General features: G+C 40.1%; 1 protein-coding gene across 2 annotated transcripts in view; it reads right to left on the reverse strand.

Annotated features, from left to right (window-relative positions):
* GABRB2 (gamma-aminobutyric acid type A receptor subunit beta2) overlaps nt 1-16,955 on the reverse strand; it is a 193,812-nt gene that overhangs the window by 36,976 nt on the left and 139,881 nt on the right. For both annotated transcript variants that reach the window (XM_090288538.1, XM_090288539.1), the window contains one exon: nt 1,944-2,081. In XM_090288538.1, the coding sequence (XP_090144664.1) occupies nt 1,944-2,081 (138 nt within the window). The remainder of the gene's footprint in view (nt 1-1,943; nt 2,082-16,955) is intronic.

Raw genomic sequence — 16,955 nt, forward strand, 5'->3', positions numbered from 1 at the left:
GGTGAAGAACACTTCCTTCTGCAAAAGATATCTGAGAACACTGGGTTTTTAATTAGCAGGAGTTACTTCGGGTTGAATACATCCCATACTCAGTAATTAAAAGAACTCCCAGTTTTCTCCGCTCAGCCTCACATACTGGGTCAAAGATATTCATTTCCTACAACTGTGATGACAAGACAGTTTGGGACAGTCCTTATGTCTCCTCTTATTTCTCAACAAGTTCATCCAGTAAGTTTTTTTTGGTGTATAAGAATAAGGCTCCACACTCTGATTATAGTAAAAGATATATCTTTTTAAAATTGATTTTAGAGACAGAGACAAAGATGGGAGGGAAGGAAGGTGGGGGAGAGAGAGGAAGGGGGAGTGAGGGAGGTAGAGAAGGAGAGGGAAGGGGAGTGAGAGAGAGAGAGAGAGAGAGAGAGAGAGGGAGAGAGAGGGAGGGAGGGAGAGAGAGAGAGATTTGTTTATTTATGCATTCATCAGTTGATTCTTGTATGTGCCTTGACCAGAGATCGAACCTGCAACCTTGGCATATCAGGATGATGCTCTAGCTCTAATCAATGAGCTGTCTGTCCAGGGCTAAGATATAAAGCCCAAGGATGATTTTAAATCTTGGATCAATGTCTATATTTCAGGTAGTGCAGCAACAACCAGAAGTTTTATGAAGGTTTTCATGTGCATGCATTATTTTTTTCTAAAATCACAGCATCCATCAAAGTTCTGAAGGGATCCCTGACCCACTCAAAGGTGGAGAATCACCACTCCTGAGCAATAGTTACAGAAGCTTTAACAAAGAGATCATATTCCTGAAGCGGGGTCCTTTGATTCTGGTAATCTGAGATTCATACATTAGACAATATATGTAACAGAACGCAGTCTTAGAACATAAATGATTCACACTAATAGAGTGTGTGGGAGGGGTGAGAAAATTCTTACTAACCGAAAGAAAGCCTTGTCTAGCCTTCTTGGGCTTAACCAAGGGTCTTAATATTAAAGTAAATTTTAAGTGGAACTCATTTCTACAGTTTCAGGGATTCAAAATACTTCACGCTTAGGAAAAGTTTCTGTTACTATTGTTCTTTTTAAAAAGCAAGGGCGGCACTGTATTCTTTTTACTACGTCATACAACTCTTGCCTGCAGTCATCTGCAGGGACAGGAAGTGCCTGAACCCTTAGCAGAGGGGAAACCAGGCTTTTCAGTTGTAGTATTGGCTACGCCTGCTGGGGAATGCATCTCACCCAGAAAACATAGAGGAATATTCCTGTGGGCTAATTATTTTCTCCTGAATGATGATGCAGCAAATGACTACTTTGATGAGCTTTCTTATTAAAAATTTGTGCTGATGAAACCAAGCTTAACAAGCTAGCACCTGAACGCTGCAAGAGTGAGGATGACAGTGTCTTTAGGATAATCTCAAGAGCTCACAAGGTTTTTAGTTCCAAAACAGGAGGGCATGCTACATAAAGAAATCCTGCCCTTTGAGGGAAGTGTGAAATTCTCCTCCCCCATTCTCAGGGAGCTGCACTGTGGTCGGACTTCAGTGAACTGTGGCTTGGTTGTGCCCAGTGTATTTGAGAGGATTACGATCACATCTGTGAGATGCATAAACTTGCGGCACAACCCTGACCCCGGTCTTCATTTCTTTCTGTATTCTGTCTCGAGCAACTAGTTAGTCCCGTCTCTGGCAAATGAAGAGCCCAGAGCTAAGCCTCTCAGCCTCGGTGTTGGCAGGGGTGGGGGGTAGGAGGTGGGGTGGAGTGAGGGGGGGGGGTCTTCCAGAAAATAGGCCCACGGGTTGCAGATGAGCAACAGGCCTGATGGGGAGCTGAGGTCTCTGGGCAGATCTCAGTCTTCTGGAGTCGCCATCCTTCCCTGGGACCCAGTCCTGAAATGAGGGAACCCTTCTTACAAAAGATGGTGAGGACCCTTTCCTGATACAAACCTGTGGAAAAAACAACCTTCTTGGTGATAAGTTTGTAATCCACAATAGAGAACTGGGGAAGTTCAATCTTTGTTACTCCCGTTACTGCATTATCATCCCCGCGCCAGTAAAACTCAATGTCATCAGTTGTATATCCATCTGTAAAAGAAAACAGATACACACACAGACAGAGACACAAAACAGAAAGAATAAAGTTTAGGAGATGAACTACGTAAATGATAATAGCTACAGCTAAGGCTGTTATTATATGTTAGGTGCCATGCTAAATACCTCGAGCATATTACCAGATTTAATCCTCACCACAAACTCATAAGGGAATTATAATGAGGCCCACAAGAGGCATCAAAGGCTTAGAGAAATTAACAGCTCGCATTGAGTCTTGCAACTAGGAAGTAACATAACTGGGAATTGAACCTAGGGTTTATCTGATTATGAATCTCATTCTCTCAAACATTATCATAGTATTACATAACCCTGGACAACACTCTAAGAGAAGGCAAAAGAAGAGAAAAATCACTTATCAGTATAGCACTGAATGTTATCAAACTCTCCCCACAATATAAAACATTTGAATTACAATATATTTGAGTTTCTGGTCAGAAGAGAAGCGATTATTAAGAAGTGAGTCATCAATTTGTTAATATTCGTAAACATGATCTCCAAATTAGATTTCGTAGCATATCTGAATTCCAAAAACCTTCTCCAAAATCAACTTCAAAACAGCATTGATTCCAACAGTTTCAAGGAATAAATATTGTGCAAATTTATAGTGTACACAATCAATGCATAGTGCATTTAGGAGGTATGTTTCAATTCTTTCAACGATTATTTACTGAGCACCTACTGTGTTCATCAGTGTACAGCTGCTGGGCTTGGGGCTCTGTATAATACAGACATGTCCTCTGTAATAATGATACTTTCAACCCACGGGGAACAGAAGAATAAACACACGTGTCCTGATTAGTAAGCACACATATAACTGCAATGAATAAACACATAGTAGGTGGCCAGCAGCGCTTGCTGTACAGGGAAGCACGCAACAAAATGCAGTGAATATTAGTATTATACTAACTCACCCACTCACGCCCCCCTATCAGTATATATTATACTTGCATATCACATTTATCTCTTCAAAGAACTTCTGCATCTCAACAGTTGAATTTTTGCAAGGATAGGAAATATGACAGGTATTGCTACCCCCATTTCAAAAGCAACAAAACCAATGAAAAAGACTGCTTAAATTCTTTGCCTTCTGGTATTTATTTGACTAGTGTAATAATGAGTAGAAGGCCAATCCGTTGACTCTTAGCTCTTATGATTTTGAATAAACCACATTTCCTCCAAAGAGAGTCAGAGTTCCAAAAAAAGAGTAGAAACAAATTATTTTTTCCAAGAACTTGCAATGCCCTCAATTTGAAAATTCATATCAACCCTAGCACAGCTCAGCAATGCCTTAACTTTTCTAGAAGTCTGCAGTCCTCATTCATAGGAGCCATGATTTTTATGATTTTTATCTGATGCAAAAATATAGTTCTTTGGAAGAGCTATTGAGACTTGAATCTTTGCTTTTGCAAATACTGGCTTTTGGATAACAGCTAATGATTTTAAAAAGGCTTGTTTAGTTGAAAACATCATAAACTATATTATAATCAAAATTGCAGAGTTTTATTATATATTACCCAAAATTTTATTATCGTGATGTCATTTAGAGCCCTTTATTTTGTTAGACATTGTCTTTCTTTGTATAAAACTGATTTTAGGGGAGGTAAGATGGCGGAGGAGTGAGGAGAGGTTGCGGTTTTAGGCTCCGGAGACCCGTCTACAGTTTGGTCTAATTGCAGACAGAACATCTCAGTGAGCAGCTGGACATTGGCGGGAGTTGAGCCAAGGCACTGCTGGATTAGAGAAAATCCACCTGGGAACAACCTGTTTAGTGAGGATAGCGGAGAAAAAGGGGACGAAACGGGATTCCTGACTGGGGCGGCTGCCCGAGCTGTGGCGGGAAGCACACAAAGGATTTTTGGCGACCACAGGCTACCCCAGAGAGGAGTCAGGCGGAGAGCGGATCTCTGCCCGCTGGCAGAGACGGGACTCGACCAAGTGGCATTGGCGCTGAAGGACAGGAGACAGCGTGCTACCGGGCAAGAGAGAACATAATTCTCCTTTATATTTTTCTCTAGTGGATGGTGGAGACGGGAGGAAAGTTTGGGTGTGGTAGGCCGTTCTGGAGGAGCCCAGGCGCAGGGGCGCGCTAATCCACTCCTCAACCCTACCATTGGGTCGCGGGGGCGCACATAGGGAAGTGCTCTCATTCACTGGCCCAGGTGCGCGGGGCCGTGAGTCCAGGCGTCCCTCGGACATTCCCCAACGGACATAAGATCAGTGCCCCAACGGGCACAGGGAGGGCCCACTGAACACGCAGAGGACTGTGCACAGACACCCCTAGACAGCTCCCGTGGGCGCAGGGCCCCAGGCCGGAAAGCAGACCACTAGCGCAGGCTCTGTTTGTGCCCGCCCAGACGGGTGAGGGAAGGCGGGCGGCTGCAGCACGGGAACAGCGAGAGGCGGCGACCCACGGAAGCTCGATTCCACTGAGCGCAAGTGTCCCTGGCCCTGCCCTAAGAGGCGAGAGACCAACTCCCGGAGCTCGGCTCAGCGGGACTGAGGGCACGGGGCAGCGTGCGAGCATGAAAGCACCTCAGCCCGGGGTCAGTGGGAGCTCTCTGGCCGCCTGTGCGGGCAGGGTCACCTTGGCGCAAACGGGGAACCGCCGCGGCCCAGCGAAAGAAGGAGCCAATCCCGGGGAAAGCGCTCGGGCCGTCCGCGCGGGCAGGGTCACCTCGGCGCGAACGGGGAACTGCCGCGCCCCAGCGAAAGAAGGAGCCAATCCCGGGGAAAGCGCTCGGGCCGTCCGCGCGGGCAGGGTCACCTCGGCGCGAACGGGGAACTGCCGCGCCCCAGCGAAAGAAGGAGCCAATCCCGGGGAAAGCGCTCGGGCCGTCCGCGCGGGCAGGGTCACCTCGGCGCGAACGGGGAACTGCCGCGCCCCAGCGAAAGAAGGAGCCAATCCCGGGGAAAGCGCTCGGGCCGTCCGAGCGGGCAGGGTCACCTCGGCGCGAACGGGGAACTGCCACGCCCCAGCGAAAGAAGGAGCCAATCCCGGGGAAAGCGCTCGGGCCGCCCGCGCGGACAGAGACACCTTGGCACGAACGGGGAACCACCGCGGCCCGGCAGCAGTGGGCTCCAACCGCGGGGCAAACTCTCGGGCCGTCAGAGCGCGCAGGGGCTTACGCGCAAGGGCACCTCAACTGGCTACAGCGGGCAGCAAGGTAGCGCGCCGCGCCGGCAATCGCGGGCGCGCACCATAGCGGCAACCGGGTGCGCACACCAGTCCGGCAAAAGAACAAGAACCTCTGACCTGCCACACTAGACCAGCTGCGAACCCAGAAAAAGAAGGCAACACACCAAGGCTAAAACGGAGTAAAAACATCGTTTTTTTTTTCTCCAAATTTTTTCTCCCAAATTTTTTCTCCCTTGTTCTTTCTTTCTTCTTAATAATTTCTTTTCTTTCCTTCTTTCTTTATTCTTTTCCTGGGGTTTTTTTGGGGGGGTTTTTGGGGGGTATATATATATATATATATATATATATATATATTTTTTTTTTTTTTTTGGTTCAATTTTTTTTTTCTCTCTCTTTTTTCTTTCTTCTGTATTCTTTCTTTTCTATCTTTCTTTGTTCCTTTCTTGCTAACCTTTTGGGGTTTTTTGGGGGGGGTTGTGGTAAATTTTTTATTTTCTTCTCTTTCTCTCTTTCTTCTTTTCTTTCTCCTATTTTCTTGGGGATTTTTTGGGGGAGTGTTTTTCCTCCACCTCTTCCAATAATAACAAACTTTATCTCTAACGTGTTGCATATAACCTCTCCTTCTCAGCCTTTCTCTTTAATAGTGGTTTATTCGTTTGTGTGTCTAGCTTAGCCCCCCTATTACTTTAAATAATACAATATAATTACTATATAAACCCAAATACAATACAATCCCACTTTCTTACTATACTAAGTATTTTTCTATCCTTTTCTTCTATTTTTCTTAACATACAATGTAAATATTACTAACTGGCTTGCACAGTCTCAACTATTATTAATCTATCAACCCCTCTATCAAAAATTATATTTTTCCTCCCCAAAAACAACTCGTATCTATTCTTCTTATAGTATAAAAGCTCAAATCTCTTTACATTTATATTAATACGGGCTAGTTGGCTAACGATAGCAGGATAGAGTGGGGGATACTTTCTGAGGGTGTGGGTCTCCTGCCTGGGCTGTGTGTTTATGTCTTTAACAGCATATCCACAAAAGAACTCAAGACAAAGCAGATAGAGTGACTCTCAACCAAGTAGCCAGAAGGAAGATCCTATCAAAGAACATCTGAAATATAACCGAACAGCATAAACAAACGACATAAAGGGTAACTTAAGACCATCAGGCTCAGGATATCAAAGAGACTGCACCACTGAAACTCCCAGACCTTCGATAAAGAATATTACACCACAAAGGAGGGAAGTCAAAGCAGACTACCCCCCCAATAAATAAATAGATAAATAAATAAATAAATAAATAAAAACAAAAAGAATCCAACATGGTAAGACGCAAAAATAACCCCTCAATGAAAAGAAAAGAGGAATCCTCAGAAAGAGAGATAGACGAAATAGACATAGCCCAAATGTCAGACATGGAATTCAAAACAATGGTGGTAAAGAAGCTCAATATACTCGACATCCTTAAAATCAACTATGACAACCTTCAAGGAAGTTACCAGCAGCTCCAAGAAAATTACAGGGAACTGGCAGAGAACTACACCAGCATAAAAAAAGACATAGAAATCGTTAACAAGAACCAGGAAGAACTTAAGAATACAATCTCTGAACTGAAAAACACAGTAGAATCAGTCAAAAGCAGACTAAACGAAGCAGAAGATCGGATTAGTGAGTTAGAAGATAATGTAGAGAAAAACTCCCAGACAATACAGCAAAATGAAAAACGATTGAAAAAATATGAACAAGATGTAAGGGAATTACAGGATAGCATTAGGAAAAATAATTTAAGGATCATCGGAATACGAGAGGAAGAAGAAAAGGAACATGGAATTGAAAATCTGATAGGAGAAATAGTGACAGAAAATTTTCCGAACCTGATGAGAGGAAAAGCTATGCAAGTCCAAGAAGCACTGAGAGTTCCAATCAAGAGGAACCCCCAAAAACCCACTCCAAGGCACATCATAGTTAAAATGGCAACATTCCAAGACAAAGAGAGAATCCTAAAAGCAGCAAGAGAAAAGCAGCAAATAACATACAAGGGAGCTCCGATAAGGCTATCAACTGATTTCTCAACAGAAACATTACAAGCCAGAAGGGAATGGTCAAAAATATTTCAAGCAATGAAAAACAAAGGCCTACAACCAAGAATACTCTACCCAGCAAGGCTCTCATTCAAAATAGAAGGTGAAATAAGGAGTTTCTCAGACAAAGGAAGACTGAAAGAATACATCTCCACCAAACCAGCATTGCAAGAGATGCTAAAGGGACTGTTCTAGGAAAAAACAAGAGAGGAGAGGAACAGAGGTACAAAGGGAAATGAATAAATACACGTCAATAATAACCTTAAATGTAAATGGATTAAATGCTCCAATTAAAAGACATAGGGTAACGGAATGGATAAGAAAACAGGACCCACATATTTGCTGTCTACAAGAAACACACCTCAAAACAAAAGATTTACACAGACTGAAAGTAAAGGGATATAAAAAAATATTCCAAGCAAACGGACCGGAAAAAAAAGCCGGGGTAGCAGTTCTCATATCAGACAAAATGGATTTCAAAGCAAGGACAATAAAAAGAGACAAAGAAGGACATTTCATAATACTTAAAGGAACAATCCATCAAGAAGATATGACTTTGATAAACATATATGCACCCAACATAGGAGCACCCAAATACATAAAGCAAATACTAGAAGACCACAAAAAGGATATCAACAACAACACACTCATAGTAGGGGACTTCAACACTCCATTATCAACAATAGACAGATCATCAAAGCAAAGAAACACCAAGGATATACAGGCATTGAACAACACACTAAACCACATGGATCTAACTGATATATACAGAACTTTTCACCCCAAAGAAGCAAAATATACATTCTTTTCAAGTGCACATGGGACATTTTCAAAGATAGACCACATGATAGGTCACAAAACAAGCCTCAACAAATTCAAGAAAATTGAAATCATATCAAGCATCTTTTCAGATCACAATGCCTTGAAACTAGAAATCAACCTCAGAGGAAAAAATCAAAGACACCCAAACTCATGGAGATTGAATAACATGCTATTAAATAATGAATGGGTTAACAATGACATCAAAGAAGCAATCAAGAAATTTCTAGAAACTAATGATAATGAGCACACAACAACCCAAAACCTGTGGGACACAGCAAAAGCAGTCCTGAGAGGGAAGTTTATAGCAATACAGGCATATCTGAAAAGGCTAGAAGAATCTCAAATAAAAAACCTAACCACAATGCTACAAGAACTAGAACAACAACAACAAACAAAGCCTAGGGCAAGAAGAAGGAATGAAATCATCAAGATCAGAGCAGAACTAAATGACATAGAGACTAAACAAACAATCCAAAAGATCAACGAAACTAGGAGCTGGTTCTTCGAAAAAATCAACAAAATCGACAAGCCTCTAGCCAGTCTAATCAAGAAAAAAAGAGAGAAGACACAAATAAACAAAATCAGAAATGAAAGAGGAGAAATCACGACTGATACCTCAGAAATACAAATGATAGTTAGAAATTACTTCAGACAACTGTATGACAAGAAATTTGACAATCTAGAAGAAATGGACAAATTTCTAGAAACATACAACCTTCCAAAACTGAATCAAGAAGAAGTGGAAAGTCTCAACAGACCAATAACAAAGAAGGAAATTGAAACAGTAATCCAAAATCTCCCTGCACACAAAAGCCCTGGACCGGATGGCTTCACAGGCGAATTCTACAAAACATTCAGGGAAGAACTAACTCCTATCCTCCTCAAACTGTTCCAAAAAATCCAAGAAGAAGGGAAAATCCCAAACTCTTTCTATGAAGCCAGTATTATCCTAATCCCCAAACCAGGTCAAGACACAACAAAGAAAGAAAACTACAGGCCAATATCACTGATGAACATCGATGCTAAAATCCTCAATAAAATATTGGCAAACAGGATCCAGCAACACATCAAAAAGATCATACATCATGATCAAGTGGGCTTCATTCCAGGGATGCAAGGATGGTTTAATATTCGCAAATCAATAAATATAATACATCACCTAAACAGAATGAAAGACAAAAATCACATGATCATATCAATAGATGCAGAAAAAGCATTTGATAAAGTTCAACACCCATTTATGATGAAAACACTCAGCAAAATGGGAATAAAGGGAGCATATCTTAACATAATTAAGGCTATATATGAGAAGCCTGAGGCCAACATCATACTCAATGGACAAAAACTGAAAGCATTCCCCCTGAACTCAGGAACGAGACAAGGTTGTCCACTCTCTCCACTCCTTTTCAACATAGTGTTGGAATTCCTAGCCACAGCAATCAGACAAGAAAAAGAAATAAAAGGAATCCAAATTGGGAAAGAGGAAGTGAAACTTTCATTATATGCAGATGATATGATAGTATACCTAGAAAATCCTATAAACTCCACTAAAAGACTACTCAATATAATAAGTGAATTTGGCAAAATCGCAGGGTACAAAATAAATATACAGAAATCCAAGGCATTTCTGTACACCAACAATAAAATAGCAGAGACAGAGACAAAAAAGAAAATACCATTTACTATAGCAACAAGAAAAATAAAGTACCTAGGAGTAAACTTAACCAAAGAGATAAAAGACCTGTACACTAACATTGAAGAAAGAAATTAAGGAAGAAACAAATAAATGGAAGCAAATACCATGTTCTTGGATGGGAAGAATCAACATCATCAAAATGGCCATACTACCCAAAGCAATTTACAAATTCAATGCAATCCCTATTAAAATACCAATGACATATTTCACAGACCTAGAACAAATACTCCATAAATTCATATGGAACCAAAAAAGACCCCGAATAGCAAAAGCAATCTTGAGACAGAAGAACACAGCAGGAGGAATCATGATACCAGGCATCAAACAATACTACAAAGCCACTGTAATCAAAACAGTCTGGTACTGGCATAAGAACAGACATATAGATCAGTGGAACAGAATAGAGAGTCCAGAAATAAACCCAGGCCTCTATGGTCAACTAATCTTTGATAAAGGAGGAAGGAACATAAAATGGAGTGAGAAGAGCCTCTTTAACAAATGGTGCTGGGAGAACTGGATAGGGACCTGCAAAAAAATGAAACTAGACCACCAACTTACACCACACACGAGAATAAACTCAAGATGGATCAAAGACTTAAATGTAAGCCGTGACACCATAAAAGTCCTAGAGGAAAACATAGGCAAGAAAATATCAGATATCTCACGTAACAATCTCTTCACGGACACATCTCCTAAAGCAAGAGAAATAAAGGAAAAAATAAATAAATGGGATTACATCAAACTGAAGAGTTTCTGCTCAGCAAAAGAAAACAACAGCAAATTGAAAAGGAAACCAACCATATGGGAAAACATATTTGCCAATGACATCACAGACAGGGGACTGATATCCAAAATATATAAAGAGCTGATACGACTCAACATCAAGAAAACAAACAACCCAATTAAAAAATGGGCAAGGGACCTGAACAAACACTTCTCCGAAGAGGACATACAGAAGGTCCATAGACACATGAAAAAATGCTCAACATCATTAGCCATCAGGGAGATGCAAATAAAAACCACAATGAGATACCACCTTACACCAGTCAGAATGGCCATCATCAACAAATCAACAAGCAACAAGTGCTGGCGAGGATGTGGAGAAACGGGAACCCTACTGCACTGTTGGTGGGAATGCAGACTGGTGCAACCACTATGGAGAACAGTATGGAATTACCTCAAAAGATTAAAAATGGAACTGCCTTTTGAACCAGCGACTCCACTACTAGGATTATACCCGAAGAATCTTGAAACACCAATTCAAAAGAACTTATGCACCCCTATGTTCATAGCAGCACTGTTTACAATAGCTAAGTGCTGGAAACAACCTAAGTGCCCATCTGTAGATGAGTGGATCAAAAAACTGTGGTACATTTACACAATGGAATACTATGTAGCAGAAAGAAAGAAGGAACTCCTACCATTTGCAACAACATGGATGGAACTAGAGAGAATTATGCTTAGTGAAATAAGCCAGGCAAAGAAAGAAAAATACCATATGATATCACCTAATACAGGAAACTAAAGAACAACACAGACAAAGGAACTAAATAGAACAAAAAGCAGAGTAGCAGTCAATAGGGGGGAGGGGAGAGGGAGAGAAGGGGGATAAGTAAGGGAAGGGTTTAATTAAAGAGCCTGTATGAAGGACTCATGGACATGGACAGCGGGGAGGGATATGATTGCGGGAGAGGGGGTGGGCTGGGTGGGGGAGAGAAATTGGGGGAAAAGGGGACAACTGTAATTGAAAAACCAAAATAAAAAAAAAAAAAAAAAAAAAAAAAACTGATTTTAAAGGAAAGTCCAGGTATTAAGCAGATTCTCAGAAAAGAGCTTCTGACTCCCCTTTAACCCCCCTCATTATAGTCTTTACCTAATCCTTAGAACTGAGGTGTCTGTCCCAGAGGGTAACTGCTCTTTTTCTATGATTGCAACTTTCCTAATATAGCCATGGGAACCTTCACAGTCCAGAGCTATGTCTCAAATATAACCCCAGTTCTCATTTATTATTTGCACACATCTCTCAGTTTGAAACTTATTTAAGTCAATGAAAATCCAACCTTTGAAAAAATAGTTTAAAATAACAAAATAAAAAATTTGTTCCTACAATCAACCTAGATATGTATTCTTTTGAATTAGTGTTTCGAGTTTCTTTGGATAAATTCCATAGTGAGGGACAAAGGACACTACATAATGAAAAAGGAAGTGACCCAACAAAAGGATATAACCTTTGTAAATATTTACGCACCCAGCACAGGAGCACCTAAATAGGTAAAACAAATCTTGATGAACATTAAGGAAGTGATTGACAGCAATACAGTCATAGTAGGGGATTTTAGCACCCCATTGACTTCAATGGATAGCTCTTCCAGGCAGAAAATCAACAAGGAGACAGTGGCCTTAAAAGGCACACTAGGTCAAATGGATTTAATTGATATCTTCAGAGCATTTCACCCCAAAGCAGTAGATATACGTACTTTTCAAGTGCCCATGGTACATTTTCTAGGCTAGATCACATGTTAGGACACAAAACAAGCCTTGTTAAATTTTATAAGATTGAAATCATATTGAGCATCTTCTCTGACCACAACGCTATAAAACTAGAAATCAATCACAAGGAAATAAGAATGAAAAACACACAAAGACACAGAGGCTAAATAACATGCTACTAAACAATGAATGGGTTAATAATGAGATCAAAGAAGAAATCAAAAGATACCTTGAAACAAATGAAAATGAAAACACAACAACCCCACATCTATGGGACACAGAGATACTAGTCCTAAGAGAAAAAGTCATATCATTACAGGCCTATTTTAAGAAACAATAAAAATCTCAAACAATCTAACTAACACTTAAAGGAACTTGAATAGGAACAACAAACAAAGCCCAAAGTGAGTAGAAGGAAGGAAATAATAAAGATCAGAGCAGAAATAAATAAAATAGAGTCTAAAAAAACAATACAAAAGATCAATAAAACCGAGTTGGATAATTAAGATTTTGGAATCTGACATCATAGAACAATGTGTTGTATACACTTCTTGGCTAGTGTTGGTCTTAAAAGCCTCGATCTTCTTGACTTCATGTTGGGTTAAACAAGTATAGAATGTTGCAAATGGAAAGAAAATGTATGCTCTTGCATCACTGATTTCTGAAAATGAAAGATCAACAATCCATGACAGTGCCATGATGGTCAAGTTCAAAGCCAGCTCATATACTGTGTAGGATTAGCTCTAAGCAGACCTCGTTGTGCTTTCTTTTTCTGTGAATCTTCTTTGAAGGAATAGTGAGCAGCCTCTCAAAGTGATTAAAAAAAATAAAACACATGCAAATATACATGACCTCACTTTTACAGCTTTCATAGATACAATGAATGAAAAATAATTAATTTCTTTGAAAATATCAGAAGAAGAAGATGCACTGGAACTCGTTATTAATGTATTGCAAATTAAATTCATCTTTTTTATTTTATTCATGGGATTCTAGAAACTGAGTCATTACATTATATTGTATTGTTTCATTAAAAACATAACCCAGATAAATTCAGATGGCCTATGAATAAACCAAAATACAAATTTATTGAAATTTACCTGGAGGAATTAAAACTGTATAGAATCAGGACAGATAAATATATACATTTGTAAATCTATAAAAGACATGAATGATAGACATGCTGCCTTTCAAATACTGGTGAGAACATGTAGTATATAAGATCTCAGGAGTAAAAATGCCATTTAAAAAAAAATTCACACACTGAACTTGTTCTCACAATTATGACATTATCTTATTGCATAACATGGCATTTTAAAAAGTGTTTTCTCTCAATGTCAGTCTACATGTCTATCTTGTTATATCTGCTAAGTAAGTATTTAATTTTAGAAGGATTTTACTGTACAAATAATATGAACTAGTATCAACAAATTAAACAGAGGTGGCAAATGAGAACACTTAGAATAAATAATCAGTGACATCATTTCTTTTCAAGTGGGAAATTAAGTGACATTGTTTTCTTGTTACTTATTTACACTTAGTTCCTCAGTTGGACTGTTTAATATTCTAGTGTAATTATCTATTTCTATCTCTCATTTTATCTAACATAGCAATAGGTATACAGTAACACAGTAGTTGTTTTAACCTATTAATTCTAACTCATAGCAACCAACTGGTGACACCTGAGAATTATGGGCCAGTGTAATTGGGATAACTCACACTAGTCACAGATGGATTCAGTATTTTAAGAACTATCTTATCTCAAATTATCTGCTCTTTATATGTCTATCAAAGCAATTTAAGAATGTTTTTGAATGGAATACCTCATTATGAATTTAGCATAGTACTTTCCTATTAGTATTTAAAATTTTGTGTGGTTACTTTATCAGCTTTAAGTAACTACTTGTAAAACTTAATTTATGTTCTGAGAAACACCAATCCTGTGAGAAGCGCTTCATGGAAGAGGCTTCTGCAATCCATATATTGGGGGTTATTGTACATTTTGGCCCCTCTTAGAGTCACAAACATTTAACAACGTTTAGGAAATCCTGCAATAAAGAGTCTGTTTAATTTTACTTACCCCTGGAATTTCCCAAAGCCAGATACTTTTTTTAGGATATAAAAAATACCCACCCCGCCCTGATCAGTGTGGCTCAGTTGGTTGGGCATCATTCTGCAAAGTGAAAGGCTGCCAGCTCATTTTCCAATAGGGCACATGACTGAGTTGTGGGTTTGGTCCAAGGTTGGGGTGCAGAGGAGAGGCAACCGATCGATGTTTCTTTCTCACATTGATGTTTCTCTCCCTCTCTTTTTCTCTCCCTTCCCCTCTCTCTAAAAATAAATAAATCAAATCTTTAAAAACAATGCCTACGCAGGTGTATTTCATAAAATGTTGGAATTAAGTCCCACATTTTAGGGTGATTTAATGTTCTCCAAAAGCCAGGTAAGCCCTTGAGAAGGCTCACTGTTTCTCAGAAATACATCTTGCTTCTTCAGTGGATGAAACATTTTTTTGCTCTTAAAAAAAGTTTCAAGGAGAGAAGAAAAACATTTGCAAATAACAGATCAAATTGCCTTTTAGTGGAGGAAGGCAGACAGACACTTCAGGGAAGCGGCACAACTGAATGCAAGAAGGCAAGCATTCTCACGACTCCCAGGGACCACTTAGATGCCCGTCGGCCACGAGCAGAGCCCACCCCACTCCCGGAAGACGCCTGTATGCTGTGCAGAGGTGCAAGACTGCTGTAGAGTCAACGGCCAGTGAAAGTTGCAGGGAGTTTCCAAGAGGGAAAGAGTCACACTTGTCAGCCACAACCCTAAGCTCAGCCATGAAAATGCTCTGCACTCTGAGCGATTGCCCTGACTCCTTAATTGCAACTTATTCTTCGCTCTGCTCTTTAGATGGACTGCTAGACACAATTTTTGTGCTGTCCAATCATTGCCAGACCTCAAGCAGCTCAAAATAATCGACCTAGGGTAAGTCAGATGATTATCTAGTGGCATTTTAGGAAGGAAGGACACCATCAAGTAATGGCCCAGTGTTCACCCCACATCAAAGACGAGCTATTTCTTGTGTTGTTACTATTTTCAAATTCCAATCTTATGATGTAAGGGCATGGGAAATCAGACATAATCAAGGAAAATGTCAGATTTTGTGCCTTAAAGAGCATTTCTTAATTTGAATTTCAATGCAAACCTTAGTATTTGTTGTCACTGTATGGAAGCAGGGGACCTGGCGGCTGTGTCTGCAGGTTTAGCTACATGATGATTCTCCAGCCTGCTTTCTCATGTTTGGAGAGATGGAGCAATTAAGTTGGTGGTCCAAGTAAGATAAACCAATTAAAAATAATAATAAACAAAAATTTCCAAGCAACGATAACAATCACAGCTGCCAGTAAAAGAGCCCTTATGTGTCCAACACTGCCTTTTAGACTCTTCATATGTCTCTATTTAGGACCCTGTAAACTAGATGGGGTTAGGTTACAGGAATCCTCCCTGCTCCCCAGTGATGCTTTTCCCAGACGCCTGAGTCCTGAGCCTGAAGTAATAGAGAAGAAGCAGAGAACTTTTGGCTAAAAAGATAGACTGGTGTTTCTCAGATTTAATGTGTATAAAATAACCTGGAAATCTTTCTAAAATGTGTGGATGCTGTTTGCCCATGGACCATCCTTTGGACAGGAAATGATCTGGACACGTTTGCAGAGCAAAAGTCAATTTACCCTGGCATGGGAGTCAGGCAAGGAAGGTCTGGGATCTAGGCTGACCCAGAGAAAAACAATGCTACTTCCGAACAAAGGTTTTATAAGCTCCAAGATGAAAATATTTTCTCCCAGTTCTGCCTCCTAACAAGGGACAATACGTGGTATTTCTGATGTTAGTTTTCTTTAATAATCTATGACCTAGGATCACTGATAAGGCAGTAATAGCACAGAATAGAGAAATGGGGTTAGGTCTAAAGGTTTTCTGTAAATTTGTATTCATGCTCATGCTAGTTTTATGGGAATATTTAGCCTCTTTAGGACTAAGAATATTCCACTGTAGCATCAGATTTTTGTATCTTTTATTTATATTCCTCAATAGACTAGTCAAGAACCTTGTAGGTTTTCCCCTTTTCCTAATCTATGCTATCCATGCTATTATTACTTATTTTAAAAATAGGTTGCTGATGCCATTTCTATGCCTAAAAAACAAATAAACAAACAAAAAACAAAAATATGGAGAATTTCTTGATGGCCTTCTAAATAGGTTCAGAAAAAAAATGCAAATTCTTTAGAAAGGCATTAAAGCCCCATCATTGGGGCTTCTAGCTCCCTGGTAGCCACATCTTCTGTTGCATTTCTTCCTTTTCCAAAGCTCTCACCTTCTGCCCACACTTTCAGGAATCCCTTGATCTCCAGGCTGTGGTTCAAGTTATTTCAATCACCTGAAGTATTTTCCTCTCACGTCAAGTTTCTGCACAGCTTAGATGCCCATCTCAACTTCCGCTTTTCCAATCACCCTGCCTCATTTCCCCCCATTGGGACCCTTCTTGCTCTCCTTTCTGATGTTTCCAGAGCAATTGGCTTTGATTTCGCCCCACAGTTCTCACAGCCAGTTCTGCACGAGAGGATC

This window comes from Furipterus horrens, unplaced genomic scaffold (genome assembly GCF_987537825.1).
Source record: "Furipterus horrens unplaced genomic scaffold, mFurHor1.1.pri manual_scaffold_10, whole genome shotgun sequence".
Taxonomy (NCBI): Eukaryota; Metazoa; Chordata; class Mammalia; order Chiroptera; family Furipteridae; genus Furipterus; species Furipterus horrens.